Source organism: Pogoniulus pusillus, chromosome 1, assembly GCF_015220805.1.
Source record: "Pogoniulus pusillus isolate bPogPus1 chromosome 1, bPogPus1.pri, whole genome shotgun sequence".
NCBI classification, from domain to species: Eukaryota; Metazoa; Chordata; class Aves; order Piciformes; family Lybiidae; genus Pogoniulus; species Pogoniulus pusillus.
Window position 1 is genome coordinate 47,352,279 of NC_087264.1, and position 15,844 is coordinate 47,368,122.

The following is a 15,844-nucleotide window of genomic DNA, read 5'->3' on the forward strand; positions in this document are numbered from 1 at the left end:
TTCTCAGCATCGCAGATCAAACTGCGCTCAGTCGTCAGTTTACCAGCCTACGAGAGGGTCTTCCAGGAAAAGGTTTGCCCTCAGCGTCCTAAGGCGCACCGCAGCCCCCGGCAGGACAAGGAGCTCGCCCGTTGTCCCGAAGCCTCACGGCTCGGCACGCAGGCCCCGCCAGGCCGAGGCGGAGCCTCTCGTTTCCGCGCAGCAGATCGGCCTCCCGTGCTCCGCCCCGGCCCCGCTCGGCGCTCAAAGGCCGGGAGGAACTGGAGGCTCGGCTGCAGTCGCTGTAGCTGTCTTGCTGGTGGGATGGGGCTGGACCCACTGTTCCAGGCCTGGAGCTACTTCAGGCGGAGGAAGTTCCGGCAGTGCTCGGAGCTTTGCTCGGAGCTGCTGCAGAGCCCATCCGGCGAGCAGGTACTGGGAGGCGAAGCGGCCGAGAGGTGGCTGCCCGGGGCGGGAGCGGGTGGTGTCTGTCGGTAGCAGGCCGCGTCCCCGCTTCTTTTGCCGCCTGCTGGCGCAGGCCCTGTAGGACTCCGCTCTACCTGTTGCAGCCCCCATTAGCGAGCCGAAGAGGGTTAGGCCGCACCGTGCTCCGCGAAGAAGAGGAGGAGGAGGATCGGGTCGGGCCAGGCAGTGCCTTCTCACTATGGCCCCTTTAACCTCATTAAATCCGGAGGCGGTGCGTGTGAGGCTGCTGACGCCTCACACCGGTCCTGGTAGTGCCCCTCCCGCCCCAACCGAGTCAGGAGGGGGGAGTGGTGCTAGGAATGAAACCATGACAGTAGTGGGCTCCTATCTATGGTCTCAACATGGAAATAAAAAGACCACGGAACTTCTACCGTGTAGTGAAACTCAAGTATAAAATTGATCTGTTGCACTTAGCAACTTCAGCTTTTTGGTGGGCTGTTCCCACTAACCCTGGGAAGCTTGCTGAGGACATCCGCAACTGACTGAAGTTGGGTAAAGAATCTGAAATGTACAAGGCTGAGAAAAATGTTAAGAAGAGAACAGGTCTACATCAGTGAGACGATGTAGATCTCACCTGGCTTTTGAAAACACGTGGCAGCAAACTTTTAAGTAAATTTCAATCGTTTTCTTAGACAAAACTATCCATTCTCCTTAAAGACTTGAGACCTAACATAGCAGCTTTTCCAAATAGTATATAAAGTTGGGACACAGAGTTGATGACTTAATTTAGTATTTGAAATTATCCTATCGGCCTGTAAGGAAAATCTTCTGTAAGAAGGAAAGAGCAGAATCATTCAAGATAATTATCCTTTGAGAAATAGGGTAAAATAGGGATGTGAATGTGCCTATCAAATCCCAAGCTCTTAGCAGAGGTCCTGTGTGAAGTCTCTGAATTTTAAGATCTAGTTTTCATCAGTGTGACTTCTGGGTTGTGGTTTTCTGCAAAAGTCCAGGCTTTATACTTGCAGTATGTTTGTTTCAGAATTGTATTGCTGTTCAGTTTTATGTGAGAAAGTTTTTCTTTAGCAGCAGTGTATTTCAAGCCTTCCTGAACTTCTTGATGGAAGAGAAATACTGATTTTGTAGAAGCAACCTTGGAATATGGTTAGTTTGGCCCCATATCTTCTTGAGGAATCCTTATTAAGAGCTATTTTAAAGCAATAATTAATCACTTCTAAAAGTATTTTTTACAAAATATATATATATTTACTTTTGCATGGAGAATATTGTTTAGCTAGGAAAGGAGGAGGCTCAGGGGAGACCTTATTGCTGTCTACAACTACCTGAGGGGAGGTTGTAGCCAGGAGGAGGTTGCTCTCTTCTCTCAGGTGGCCAGCACCAGAACAAGAGGACACAGCCTCAAGATACGCCAGGGGAAATTTAGGCTTGAGGTGAGGAGAAAGTTCTTCACTGAGAGAGTCATTGGACACTGGAATGGGCTGCCCGGGGAGGTGGTGGAGTCGCTGTCCCTGGAGCTGCTCAAGGCAGGATTGGAGGTGGCGCTTGGTGCCATGGTCTAGCCTTGGGCTCTGTGGTAAAGGGTTGGACTTGATGATCTATGAGGTCTCTTCCAACCTTGGTGATACTGTGATACCCTCTTTGAACAGTCATTCCATGCACTTTAAAAACATTAGTGTTTTGACAGAGATTTCATAGAGCAGCATTTGAATAAAGCACATGTCAAGCTCACAAACACCAGCAAGTGGATCTTACTCCTACATAAGTGGAGTAACAGTTTAGGGGTTTTTTGTTAATAAAATTATTGGAGAAGTGGTTATTAAATGACAATTCAGTATGCTTCTTGAGAAAGATCATGGAGTATACTGTACTCCATGGTGTGTGATGTAATGGCTGCATAGATTTCTTCATCATTCATCTCTGCTCTGACAAAGAGCACAGCTCCTGATGGAAGATGTAGCATTATTTATACTTCCTTTTTATTTTAGTATCACAGGCTGGATAAAGCAAAATATCAGTTAAATAACTTTCAAGAGTGCAACTTGAACCAAACATACCAACTTGACAAACAAAATGTTACACTTGTTATCCCTTAAAGTAAAACATAAAAAATACAGCTTTAATATTCATGGTAGACATTACAAGCCTATGGCTTAGACAGATCACCATCCCTGGAGGTGTTCAAAAAAAGACTGGGTGAGGTACTTAGTGCCATGGTCTATTTGATTGCACAGAGCTGGGTGATAGGTTGGACTGGATGATCTTGAAGGTCTCTTCCAACGTGGCTGATTCTATGAACGTGAAATAGCATTCATCTTCTTCAGTTAGCTGTGCTGATGATGTTTTAGATTTTACACTTGTTATACTTATCAACACTGTCTTCACCTTATCTATCCAATAAAACTGTATTTTATTGTTCTCATTTCTAAAGGCTTGCAGGTGTTTTTCCTAGCTATTTTGTTGCACTTTCAGCTCATCATTTTGTAACACTTGCTGCTTTCAGATGCCTATTTGCTAGGTTAGCCCTACTAGACTTCAGGCATAGAGAGAGTGAAGGAAACCGTGACGTGCCTTCAGAATGTGTTTTATATGTAGATGAAATCTTACAAACTATTTTGAACCTACTTAATGCAACAGAATGAAAAGGCAAATTATATTTATGTACTGTAGCATGTGTACTGTTATTTTTACAAAGCCTTTGTATGGGGTTAACACTCCAGGGGGAGTAACCCTGAACCTGACCCTAGAGGTCTTGACCCCTCTCCAGGGGTGGGTCACACCACCAGGTGATGGTTAGCCCACTCCCCCCATTTCCTGCCAATAAAATGAGGGGGACTTCCTATTCCTCTCTCTCGACGCACACCTCACTCTCTGCACATCTCCTTGCATCGATCATACCACCATTACCAGCTGTTTTAGCATGTGGCAGGCACGAGGCCACCATCAAACTCAGGTTGTATTTATACATTTTTTATTTTGCTGTTTTTCCCTTCCCTATCCTTTGTAAACTTCCCTACCTCAGATACCCTTCTAAGTTATTGTTAAACTTTTCCTTTTTAACTTCCACATCGAGTGAGATTGATTTATTTGGGTGTGCTTATCTCTCTCTCTCCCTGTATCTAATCCCTATCTTTGGGAAAGGAGGGGGAAGAGGGGAGGGCACTCTATAAATTGTTATTGGTTCTATCAAATTTATTAGAGTCTCTGGGAATTTAAATTAGAAACCGAGACAGCCTTTCAAACATACTCAACTCTAAGGCTGTCTGCAGGTAATTAAGACTCAAAAATTTTAGTTCTCCTGGCTTGCCTCATCTAATCATATTATTCTGTATTTATTTTAAAGGTAGTATGTCAGTTTAGTTGCTTCAGTTGTGAATACTAGAAATGTGATCTGAGATTACAGTTTGGGAGTTTTTTAATTAAGAATCCAAGACCATTCTCAGGCAGATTGACTGTTGATTCCCAAAGTCTGTTACTTTTGAAGGTGGCATGTTAATTAAGTCAGTAGTTTCTAAATATTTTGATCAACCTTTATTTCTGTGCTCTTCAGCCACCTGCCAGAAAATGGTGTTGTCTTCCATCTGTGTGAATTACATTAGTAGAATTTTAGTGTAACCTGGAGAAATTTCTCAAATTAAGTGTGTAAATTTTGATATTAACTAAATACTATGTTTTAGAATTCTGTTGTGTTTTTAAAACATTTGCTAGCCAAACCCTTCATGGGAGTGCTTCTGTAAATCAGGCCTGGGATATCTCATGACGGGCACCAGGAAAGCAAATAGACAAATTAAAACACTTACAGAAAGTTTAGATTAAGTGAGCTGCTGTGCGGGACAGGGGAATACTTAACTTCTGTGATCATTGTGCCATCTGTTCCCATCCTCTGATTCCACATTCTGATAAATGTGTGCCTCTCAACCTCTGCAACCAAGAAAAGAAGGATCTTGTAACAGTAGACTTGTTCAGGGATTCACTCTGAACAGTATGTATTAGGGTATGATACAAACCAAGCCACAGGTGGTGGTATCCTTTAATGAGGTGCTCAGGAATGGTTGAGTTAATCTGTGATTGTTAAAGGTCAGAACATTTTTATGCTTAGGCAATTAGCCTTCTAAGATAAATAGTGTAACAAAAATAAGTAAAGGAAGAGACTAACAATACATAATCTAAGTGTTTTCATGCCTGAAGAGACAACCTTGCTTGTGTGAAGTCCTTTCTGTTTTTTTCCCAGTTGTCAGCTGGTCTGTTAAATAATAACACCACTTCTGCTCCATTGCATCTGCAACATTTGCAAAACTAAAGGCAGCTGAAGTCAGCTTTCTCCAGTAGACTTTAGAAGGCATTTTTGCCAGTTGCCTTTATATGTGTAGTAAGACATTTTCTTGACCTGTACATCTTGATATATCTTTTAATTTACCACTGTTTGTATGTATAGCTTAGTATTTGAACTATTTTAATCATGAGTATAAAGATATTTAAGAAGTTTTCCTTTAGGAATGTGGTACAAGATTGAGGCCTGAAAAAAAATTTACTGATGACTCAGTAGTGCATGTATTTAGAAGCTGTCTTAATTGGTTAGAACTCTCTTTGAACTCTCTCACCAGATGCAGTAAGCCCTAGGAGGCTTTTAAGATATGGGCAATGCCCTTTTGGCCAACTGGGCATGAATCAGGAATTTTCTTATGTAGCAGTATCAAATGCTATGCTGTTATAAACTTGAAGTCTTGAAGAACACATTTACAAATAAAACCTTTTGAAATCAGTTATGTTTTCCTGAAGAGTTATTAATCAATAAATTGTGCTTAATGTGCCAAAGAAGAATAATTAGCTGATACTGAGATAGATTTCTATGGAAGATTGAATATTTTTTCCTAGAAAATGTCTTGTGCATTTCTTCATTTCATAATTAGGAATAGAAATTTTCATGATGAACTTTCCTTCTATACTGACAATCTTATCTCAGGATAAATAAAACCTATGTTTTCTATGACTAACATTTGAGCATGCAAACAGATAAAGCACCAGTGTTAAGTTTAATTATTTTCTGTTGTAAGCAAATAGGTGTTGTCTTCTATGTTTATAGTAACAGCATGACCCAGAGGAAATACAATCCGAGGCTGTCTCTTTTGATCATCCTGCTTAGTTACCTAATCTGATTACTCTCCTTTGTGTTCCATATGTCAGATTCAAGTCAATAGCCAGCACCCATGTATGAGACCTTCTGTAGTTAAGCAATAAGGACAAAAAAACTGCCTACTTAAGTTAATAGACATACAGTGGGTGTCCTGCCTTTAACTTCATTTGTGATATACTATGAGGATTTGCTTTTGTTCATTCACCCTTTCTTATCCAGTGGTGAACTTTCAGCTACTATTACTTGCATACTGTTTTTTGTAAGGTCATAATAGTTAATCCCAGGTGCATTTATGTACATGGAACTTGAAGAGGTATATTCAAGTGGAATCAGTTATTGGTTGAAAAGACTAGTTATTAAGTTTATGATACATACAATCAAGTACATGTTCTTGGGTAATGTTTTTTTTCTGTGTTCCTGCTCTTAATAATTTGAAAAGCATTTTCAAAATAACATTAGTTTTAGTATGCTACATGTATTAAATCCTACTTGTCTGAAATAAACTGTAGAATGAAGCTTTATTAGCATAAGAAAAGCATTACTGAAGCTTTATAAGCATAAGAAAACTTTTTTTTTCTAAATATTTTGGTCATCTAACTGACTTTGCACATTAATTTTAAAATGCCCTCAGATGATTTAGAGATCTGGGTTAAATCTTTCCTTTGTTGCTTTACAATCTTACTAATTTCAAAGGAGCTTTATATGTGTAAATGAAGAATAAATTTGACCTTTTGTTTTGAGATAGAAGCTTTCAGGGTAATGTTATTTGTTAATCCTCTCAAAGAAATCTTTATTTGGAATCTGGTTCCAATGGATTACTTGCATGAGCAGGAACTGCTGGATCCAACCATGTTAAAATATATTCAATTTTAAAGTTAGCTTTTGTTCCAGAGTTGTGTTTAATGGGAGGATCATATCACCTGCTTGAAGGTTATTTAAAATCTTAGGTTACTTCTTCTCAAAAACTGAAACGCTATATTAGGATGTATGAACAATGCATACTACCACCTACTGCTAGGACAGAAGAATGTTTTTAGCAAGTATTACTGGTCAGCTCTACTTTCTTTCAAAGTGGTGACTGGTATAATTTCTGCCTTTTTTTTAGTAATATGAATGTTCCTACATAAGCAAATTTATTTTTACATTAAAAAAAATAACTGTGCCTAGAGTTACACATCTGTAACATCAAGGCATGGTTTGAGTTAGTATTGATGTAATATTCCTAGCCTTGTCCTCATTAGTTACTGTAGCACATATGGTATAGAAGATCAGCTGGTGCTTTTAAACCATTTACTAGTTTACCTCTAGTGCCTTAATCAAGTCCAGGTACATCACAGACAACTGCGATTAATCACTCAATGAACATTTAGTTCCCATAGAACACTCATTTTATAGGCCATGTTGTCCATTCTAACACTGGTTAACAAGGCTGTGAGTCCAAATATGATCCTTAAAAGGCTAGAGAAATTCCAGTGCACTACAAAGAGGATGAGAAAGCATCACCAGCCTTTCAGGTCCCTGCTGTCATGGACAATATTCAAACTGGAAGAATTAGACCATGTCTTACACTGTGAGGAAAGAGACCAAGCTAGACCTTGCCATTCTCTTGGTGAAATGTGAGCCAGCTGTGTGCCCTGGCTCCAAAGGGAGCTAACAGCATGCTGGGCAATATTTCAGCTTGGAGGAGGCAGAGGCATTGGTGTGATCTAATAGCAGCCTTCTAATGCGCACAAGGAAATTGCCAAGAAAATGAAGCTAAGCTGCTCACAATGGTGCATGGATTGAGAGACAGTGAATGCAGACTGAAGTTAAGGAGACTTTGGCTTGATAATAAGGAAAAACATTTCTCCATATGGACAGTCAGGCAGTGAAACAGCTTGCACAGGGTTATTGTGCAGTCTTCTTCCTTGGAATTATTAAGAGCCAGCTAGTTAAAGCTCTGAGAAACCTTAGTTGACTTCAGAGCTGACCTTGCATTGAGCAGGTCTTTGGACTAGAGGCCTCCTGAAGTCCTTTCTAGTCTGAATTACTCTAAGGTCCTATATTCAGTCTAATACAGGTGGCTTAACTGTGATAGATTTACAGGAGACCAGATATGTAAGAAATTTTCCACTACCTCTAGGAGCAGAAATGATCTGACTCTACAAAAGACTTAACAGTGATTTAGAGAAAGTAACATCTCTCTCTTACCTTCCTCATCTTTTCCCCTAAGTAATAAGTTAGGAAAATTTTGTCTTCAGTCTCTGGAAGTGAGTAGCAAAAGCCCTGAAGTATAGTTTAAACATATGAACATGATAATTATGCAGTAAATTATGTTAAAGCTACATTTCCTGTCGTTAGTTTTTACTTGCTTTTATTTCAGATTCTCAGGCATATGCAAGTTCCTGCTCTTCAGATTGTTGTAAACGTCACCTGATAGATTTTGTTTTGGTGCAGTAAGCCATGAGTTTGATGTTTATTCCACTTACAGCTTTACTGACCAGAATACAATAAATACAAATTTTGCATCACAAAAGTACCCAAGAAAAATCATATGTGCATAAATTTTCTTTAATTGCATGATCACCATCAGCAGCTAACAAAAATGTGCAAAGATGATTTTTATTGCATAGGCATTCTAAAGCCATGGCCTAATAAACTGGTTAACTTTTGAGAAATTTGCTTGCAGGTTTTTTGTGTGTGTGTTTATTTTTTTGTAATGTACCATTTTTCAGTTTAATCATTTTGTGATGTTAATGTAAGATTTGGCCAACAAGATCCAGCAGAAGCAAAAAAGCAAAAAAATCTTAAAAATGAATTCACTATATATCTGCTTTCTTTGTGTAAACCATAAATTACCATCATAGAATCAACTAGGTTAGAAGAGACCTCCAAGATCATCCAGTCCAACCTAGCACCCAGCCCTAGCCAGTCAACTAGACCATGGCACTGAGTGCCTAATCCAGCCTTTTCTTGAACACCTCCAGGGACGGTGCCTCCACCACCTCCCTGGGCAGCCCATTCCAATGCCAATCACTCTCTCTGGGAAGAACTTCCTCCTAACATCCAGCCTATACCTACCCTGGCACAACTTGAGACTGTGTCCCCTTGTTCTATTGCTGGGTGCCTGGGAGAAGAGGCCAACCCTCACCTGGCTACAATGTCCCTTCAGGTATTTGTAGACAGCAATGAGGTCACCCCTGAGCCTCCTCTTCTCCAGGCTAAACAACCCCAGCTCCCACAGCCTCTCCTCCATAGGCTTTATGTTCCAGGCCCTTCACCAGCTTTGTCGCCCTTCTCTGGACACTTTCCAGCACCTCAACATCTCTCTTGAATTGAGGGGCCCAGAACTGGACACAGTACTCAAGGTGTGGCCTGACCAGTGCTGAGTACAGGGGCAGAATAACCTCCCTTGTCCTACTGGCCACACTGTTCCTGATGCAGGCCAGGATGCCACTGGCTCTCTTGGCCACCTGGTTCATAATGTGCAAGATGAGGTAATATAATAAACTGAAAATTTAAATATATTTGAGGTGTTCAGAGAGTACAATTCTTTTTTTTGTGTGTGTGTTGTTCTTTTTATTCTTTGGCATTTTCATTTCTCAATGGGTGTCCTCTTTTTGCAGGAGCCTGATGCTGAATACACAGTATTTCAGGTAAAATGCTTTTTCATAAATACGATTGTTAGATATGATCATTAGGAAGAATTGCTGATACACTGAACAATATTTGTTTAGTTGTTAAATCCTTAATGGCATAATCTTTTTTTTTTTTATCATTGTCAAGACAATACAGTTGATAAGGGGTATTTCAAATACGCAGCCTTTATGGAAGTTTATTTCTTTCATATTTTTCCTGTGTATAAGCAGTGCAGTAGCACAGTGCCTTTTAAAAGCTAAATTGAATCTATCTTGGACTGAATGACCTTCATCTGTTGATGAGAGTAGGAAAAAGCCAATGTGTATTTATTTCACAGACAAAACAGCATTTATGCTCTTGGGAATTGCTTTCATGTTTCATTTGATGCAGTATAATGGTGGACTGTTGCCCATGCTGTTCCAGTTCATTCTCTCTGCCTGCCTTCTGTAGAGTCTGGTAGTCTTGAAACTGCATGATTACATTTTGCATAAGTCTTCCATGACTGAGTAATTGCTCAGTTTTCACTCTGTCTGCATTAGCACTAGATTACTGCAATGGGAAGAATAGTAATGTGCAGGTGGTGGCATCTTTTGGCTGCAGCCCACAGTCAGAAAAGATTAAATGCAAAGTGAAATTGCATTTTTAAATACAGATCAATAACATATTTTATGAGTCTCCGATTACATTCCAATGAAGTTATGAAAGTTGTTTGCATACAAAATGGTTTCACTGAAATACTGCTGGGTATCTTGTTGACTCTAAAGATTGCGCTTCATAAGGTGCATGTTGTCCTCTGGGGTTCTCACAGTGTATGTTAAAAGATGATGATAATAAAAGGGTTATTGCAGAATGAAGTCTTTAAGAAATGTACACGTTCAGAAATTAGATTTAGATTTTAAGGTTTGAGTTCAGACTGCTTAAGAAATATACTATCACATTTCTGTACTTACAGTACTTAATAGATTGATTATCTCTTTAATTCCTATTAGCTATTGTAAAGTTCTGATTATGATTTAAGCAAGCTAAGTCTGTTACTGTACTGTGCATATGTCTGAAATGAGGCAATCCTTTCTTGTTCTTACCATTTAAGTGTCCATTTCATAAAAATGGCAGTCATCTTCATAAATGCCAGACTTGTTGCTTGTCACAAAAGTTATTGATCCTACAAAAACAGAGCAGCTAATATAAATGGAATCTGAGGTTACAGTCTGAGTCAACTAACTTGTACAAAGTCAAGGTGTAAATAATATTGTCATGTGGTTACTCAGAAATGTGTGCATTTATATTTATGTGTTTGTGATTAGAAATTAGCCTTCCTCTTGCTGCGTGATTCTTCCAGTTTTGTGCTGCTCCTATTAATTTTACTTGCCTTTAAAAAGTTTTCAAATTAAATTCTTCTGTATTAGTTTCAGATTAAAACCTAGCAGGTTTTCACTGAGCAAAAAATATGTATATTGTACTGCAGTACTTTCAAGAGAATTAGTAGAATTTTTCTGTATAACCAAAAACTACAACACAGAAAGTAGGCTTCATGCAAGGATAAAGCAGCTATAGGAAATATCAGAACTACTGGTAGAAATTCTTTATATAATAGTCAACAAAAGTTGAAGTTACTGAGGTGTTAAGAAAATCTTTAAACCTCATTTGATAAAAGATATCCTTATGAACAAAAAAAGAAAAAAATTATTTGTTTGGGATAGTCTCTTTAAAAATCTTTCCAATTTTCTTTTTAAAAGTAAGACAAAAGCCTTGTACCTGTTGCTGAGGGGGATTCTCAGTACCTATGCCAGTTTTGTCGAAGGGGAGAAATTAATTAGGGCTAAATTCAATATTCTGAACTCTTGCCACCTCCAACCACTGTATATTAATATTAAAGGTTGGTACACGGTTATGAAAACAACTTAGGATAAAATATGTACAGGAATTTGTTAATTGACTAGCAAACATTCAAACTATAAACAGAGAGAGATGTTTTCCCCGTGGCTTAATGGCATTTGGGATCTTTATGCTATTTGCCCAGCAGAGCGGGCTGAAACTCCTTCTGCTCTACCGCAGAGGTAACTTATATTACAGAGGTATTAAAGCTTTTACTCACGATTCTTATTAATTATTAGTCACCCTCCGGGGCTGTGTCACAGCCTGTGTCTCATGTCCAGACTTCAGGGGATCCCTATCTGTGGACGTTGAGGCTGGAATCTTCCCGGCTTGAGGGGAAAGGACAAATCTTCCCAGTTTCTGGGGAAATATTTCTGACCTTTGTTCTCCTGGTGAGGGACGATCTCTGCCTTGGTGCTGCTGGCTTCTTCTGAATGCTGCGTCCAGGAGTTATCAGCTGGCAGGATTTCAGGAGCAGGAGAAATATCGTGCTGTCTCTGGCACGGTTGTTCACAGCTTCAGGCCGTGTGTGTGTGCACACAATTCAGAATCTGCTTCCTGGTTATCTCAGTGACAACGGCGCTTACCAGGCAATGATAGGCAGTGGGCACGCAAAGTGTGTGTGGCTGCTGGGAGTCTGAGCTCCATAGGTAAAGGCAATACAGGATCTGGTCCTGATAAAGCAGTGGTGTACAGTTGTGCACAGCTGGCTTAGGAGGCTATAGGCTCCTTATATATATATTATAGGCAGGCTTATATGAGCTCTGCAAGAAAGATACACAGGCAGGTGAGCTGCGAGTAAGTCAAAGCGTGAGGTCTGAGCATCGGAGCTATACCATGGCATCCAAGCGTGGGGGTCTGAGCGGCTGAGCTATGCAGGGTCTATGCCTGAAGGTCTGAGCTGAGCACTGCAAGTGAGGGTCAGAGCTGTGCAGGGGTCTAAGCCATGCAGGTGAGTCAAATCTGAGCTGAGCACCTTGTTTACCTGTGCACCCCTATTTATCGAATGTGGGCCGACATTAACGGTCCCTTTGGCCACTAGAATGACCATTCAGGTTGGCAGTCAGCCAAACCTTACCATAATAGGCAGAAGGCTCTTGCCTGGACTTTCCCAAATATGGGGATCACATGGGTTTACCCCAGGGAGACACAAGCTGGGTGTGTGGGGGCTTACACAACCTGTTTACAACAAGGTGTCCTGGCAGAAAAACATGTCCAGGCATGCACAGGCATAAATAAGCCTCTTTTTGGGCCTACAGGCCCTCTACAACAGTACCATAGTTCTAAGAAAGTCCTATGTGACTTTTTGATGAATTGAAAGGGGGTGATAATTTAATTATTTAGAAAAAAAGTTTTACATCTCCCTTTGTATATGTGTATCAGTACACATTTCTAATTCTGTTTCCCATGTCCTGATGGTTTAGATGTACAGCGTAATTGTGAGCAGCATAGAAATGGTTCTTCCATCTCATGTTTGCCTTGTAACTAACTGTTCGAAATTTTGAACTTTCTTGTCTCCCTAAGTAAATTTTCTATAGTTTAAGTCATGAATGTAACATTTTTCTTTTTCCTGGTGTTTTGATCAGAAGTCCTGTAACAAATATTGCTGCAGGCAATACTCTAATCTACAGGCAGGTATTTAATTCAGGAACAGTGTGTAATACTTACATTTTTTATTAGCTGCAGAGTCTCAGACTAGGAACTTGAGACTGAAAGAGCAGTCTAAGGAATCTATTTTTATGTTAAATGTTTTTCCAATAGTGATAGAGACATGCTGCTTTTAAAACCACATTGTCTCATGTTTGGTACTGGAAAAATCTCAGTGATGATATCTATGTTAAGGAGAGTTTTAGAAGGTAGAGAAATAGCTACTTTCAGTTCCAGTGAAAAGATCATTACTATGTTCAGCTTCACTACTAGGAAATTAGCCTGTGTATGGCTGTATTGATAGCTTTAATTTCATTATATTCCCAATATAGACATGGTTATGTTAACTTGAGACATATATCTTTGCAAGAAATAGTGTACAGCCAAGCTCTTAAAAAAATTCCACTAATGAAATACTTCTGTGAAATAATGAAAACAAGCTAAGTATGTTTAACACCCAACTGCAAATCTCAATGCTAATTAAAGGTTGTCACCCTACTTCATAAGAATAAACTAAAAGATAATAAGGCAGATCTGGATTATGTCTGTCTGGCCTAGATTTGTATCATCCTGTCCTGCTCCTTTCACTTCATACTTGAAAAATAGTTTCTATTTGTGGTTAAATTGGGTGGCTAAATCACTTGGAAGAAAGTGCTTTTTAAAAGGAGAGTTAAATCTTTCAGGATTTTAAGAAGATATGCTTTCTTTTTGATAAGTAGTTACATAGAAATACAAGGGAAGTGTAGAGGAAAGGATTATCTGAGACATGATGAATGATTACTTAAATTATTAAATAAGCCCAAGGTCCAGATCTTTTCCTACCTCTTATTTAAAGAACAAATGTTTCCATGTGTTTGACCTTTAGTTCTATTAAGGTATCATCAATCTATTTCTATTTTGAAACGTCTCTTTAGTAAATATTAAACACAGTTATCCACCAAACTGCTGTAACCTGTGTCAGAAAAGAAACAAATATAATTGCTTTGACAGTGATTTTTACTCTGGAAAATTTGTGATGATCTGTTCAGTTTCTGAAGGAAGATGAGGAAATGGACTTGTAGGTTCCTTTATCATACCATCTCCATAAGTATGTTACAGGCACTAAGTGGCTGGATCTGCACTTAGTTTGTTGCTGCTTCTGTATGGCTGCCACTGGGTTTTCTCTTTCCTATTGATTTAGTGTCTCTACAGTCGACATGAAGCTTGTCACATAGGCAAGAACTATTCTTGCCTTTTTGCACTGCTCACATAATGCTCCAAGACATTCAGTGTAGTCAGTTCAGTTCACTAACAAATGCTCCAATAATCTCACAGTTGAGAGATGCTCCATCTATGCTTTTTTACATCTGATATTGTGAACAAAGGAGTTCTAGATTATCTTTCTATAGACTGTTTCTTTTAGGTGGTAATGTAGTGTATCTTTAACTGACCTTTAGAAGATTTTCATTCTTTTGCTACAGATGCTTGGCAAGGACATTACTTTGCACTACAGTGGTTTACTTACCTTTCTTTCCCATCTCAATTTAAAGGAGATGTCTGTCAGTAGAGGGCTTTGTATGGCACTGCTTTGTATGGCTGGGGATTTCTTCAAAAGCACAACATCAGAGAGTTGTCTGTTAACTAAATTAGTCATAACTTTTAATGAGACATGAAATTCTGTCCTCCAGACTCAGTGACTATAGCTGTGCCACTCCAAAACAGTTCTCTAAGTCTTAGTCCCCTTTTCACCTCCATCAGGCAATGGATGGATATACCTACATGTGTAAGTCAGTACCTTATTCAGGCCTATTAAAACTACAAAAGGAATAGTAATTAAAAACTGACAGAATTACTGGTTGGATTATTTACTGAAGATATTTTCCTTTTTTACTTTATCCTGTTCAGGCTGCCTGGAGCCTGAAAACACGAGCTTTGACAGAAATGGTGTACGTGGATGAAATTGATATGGATCAAGAAGGAATCGCAGAGATGATGCTAGATGAAAATGCCATCGCTCAGGTTGCACGTAAGAACAACTTAAATACATTGAAGCAATGAGAGTTCTTCTGGTCAAGATTGTCATCTAGCATAAAATACTACATGCTGAGTTCACCTAATGTTTTTTGTGCTTGTATGGTAATGTGAAGATGTACCATGTGATCTTGATGTAGCACTTGGTCATGTCAGACAGGAGGTTAGGCAGTGTTTTCTCAGTTTTCCCTATGTCTCTGTATTCACTATCTCTCTTCCATTAGTGCAGTTGTTTATTTTACTCCTTTCCAACTTCTATAGGCACTGTGGAAAACCAGAGTGTTGTCTGTGTCCTTGATGTATTGTGAATCCTATCCATATGCCTGTACTGTAGGCAACAGTCTGGCCAAATCTGACATCGCCTTTTTGTATAATTTCCTGCAAATGTTTTCTGAACTGATTTTTCTTTCTTCTGCTTTTTCCTACTTTTTCCTCTCCTTTTCCAGGAGAGTTCTTCATCCCTATCCGTGATTCTTGTATGCATTCCTTTCAGCTTAGATAGTTCCCTTTTAAGAGGGCAGGAGTCTTCCACTACTTTTTAGTGTAAGACCACTAAAAATAATGGCATTATTTCAACTGTTTTTCTATTTCTTTAGTACAATCCACATGGAAGTTTTTTATGTATCTTATTAGATGTGGCTCTCAATCACCTACCATATCAAATAATTCAGGGGAAAGACTGGACATATACCAGAGCAATACTGGAAGCTTTAAAAGCCTTTCCCATCTGGATAGAAGTAGTTATTTGCATATCTGTCCAGTTACCTTTTCAAAATTTATCATTACATGCTTAGTCACATAGAAATAGTCAAGCAATATTCAAGTTGTGTTTATGCATTGAGGTAATCTAATTGCTTGTATAATTGCATTATAACTTTTTTTATGCCCACTGTGGTAGAGGCCATCTTCTAAGAAAAATCATTTGATGAATATTACTGAGAAACAAGCCATTCTGGAAAAATACATTCATCCTATATTTAAACCTTTAATAGGTGGCTTTCTGGATAGTACAAACACTGTAAACACTAAGATGAGACTTTGCTTTTTATACTTTAGCTCAGGCACCTCCAGTGGATCTAGTTTGTAGTGTTTCAGAAAGTAAAAGAACTTTCCAGTAAGAAGGAACTCCTTGCAGTT

At 39.2% G+C, this 15,844-nt stretch overlaps 1 protein-coding gene across 1 annotated transcript in view; it reads left to right on the forward strand.

Moving 5' to 3' along the window:
- The first annotated feature begins 219 nt into the window (after window positions 1-219).
- The window catches only part of TTC8 (tetratricopeptide repeat domain 8), a 48,086-nt gene continuing 32,461 nt past the window's right edge, over window positions 220-15,844 (forward strand). Inside the window, exons 1-3 of the mRNA XM_064151423.1 lie at window positions 220-411; window positions 9,163-9,192; window positions 14,582-14,702. Coding sequence (XP_064007493.1) covers window positions 304-411; window positions 9,163-9,192; window positions 14,582-14,702 — 259 coding nt within the window. The 5' untranslated portion in view covers window positions 220-303. The remainder of the gene's footprint in view (window positions 412-9,162; window positions 9,193-14,581; window positions 14,703-15,844) is intronic.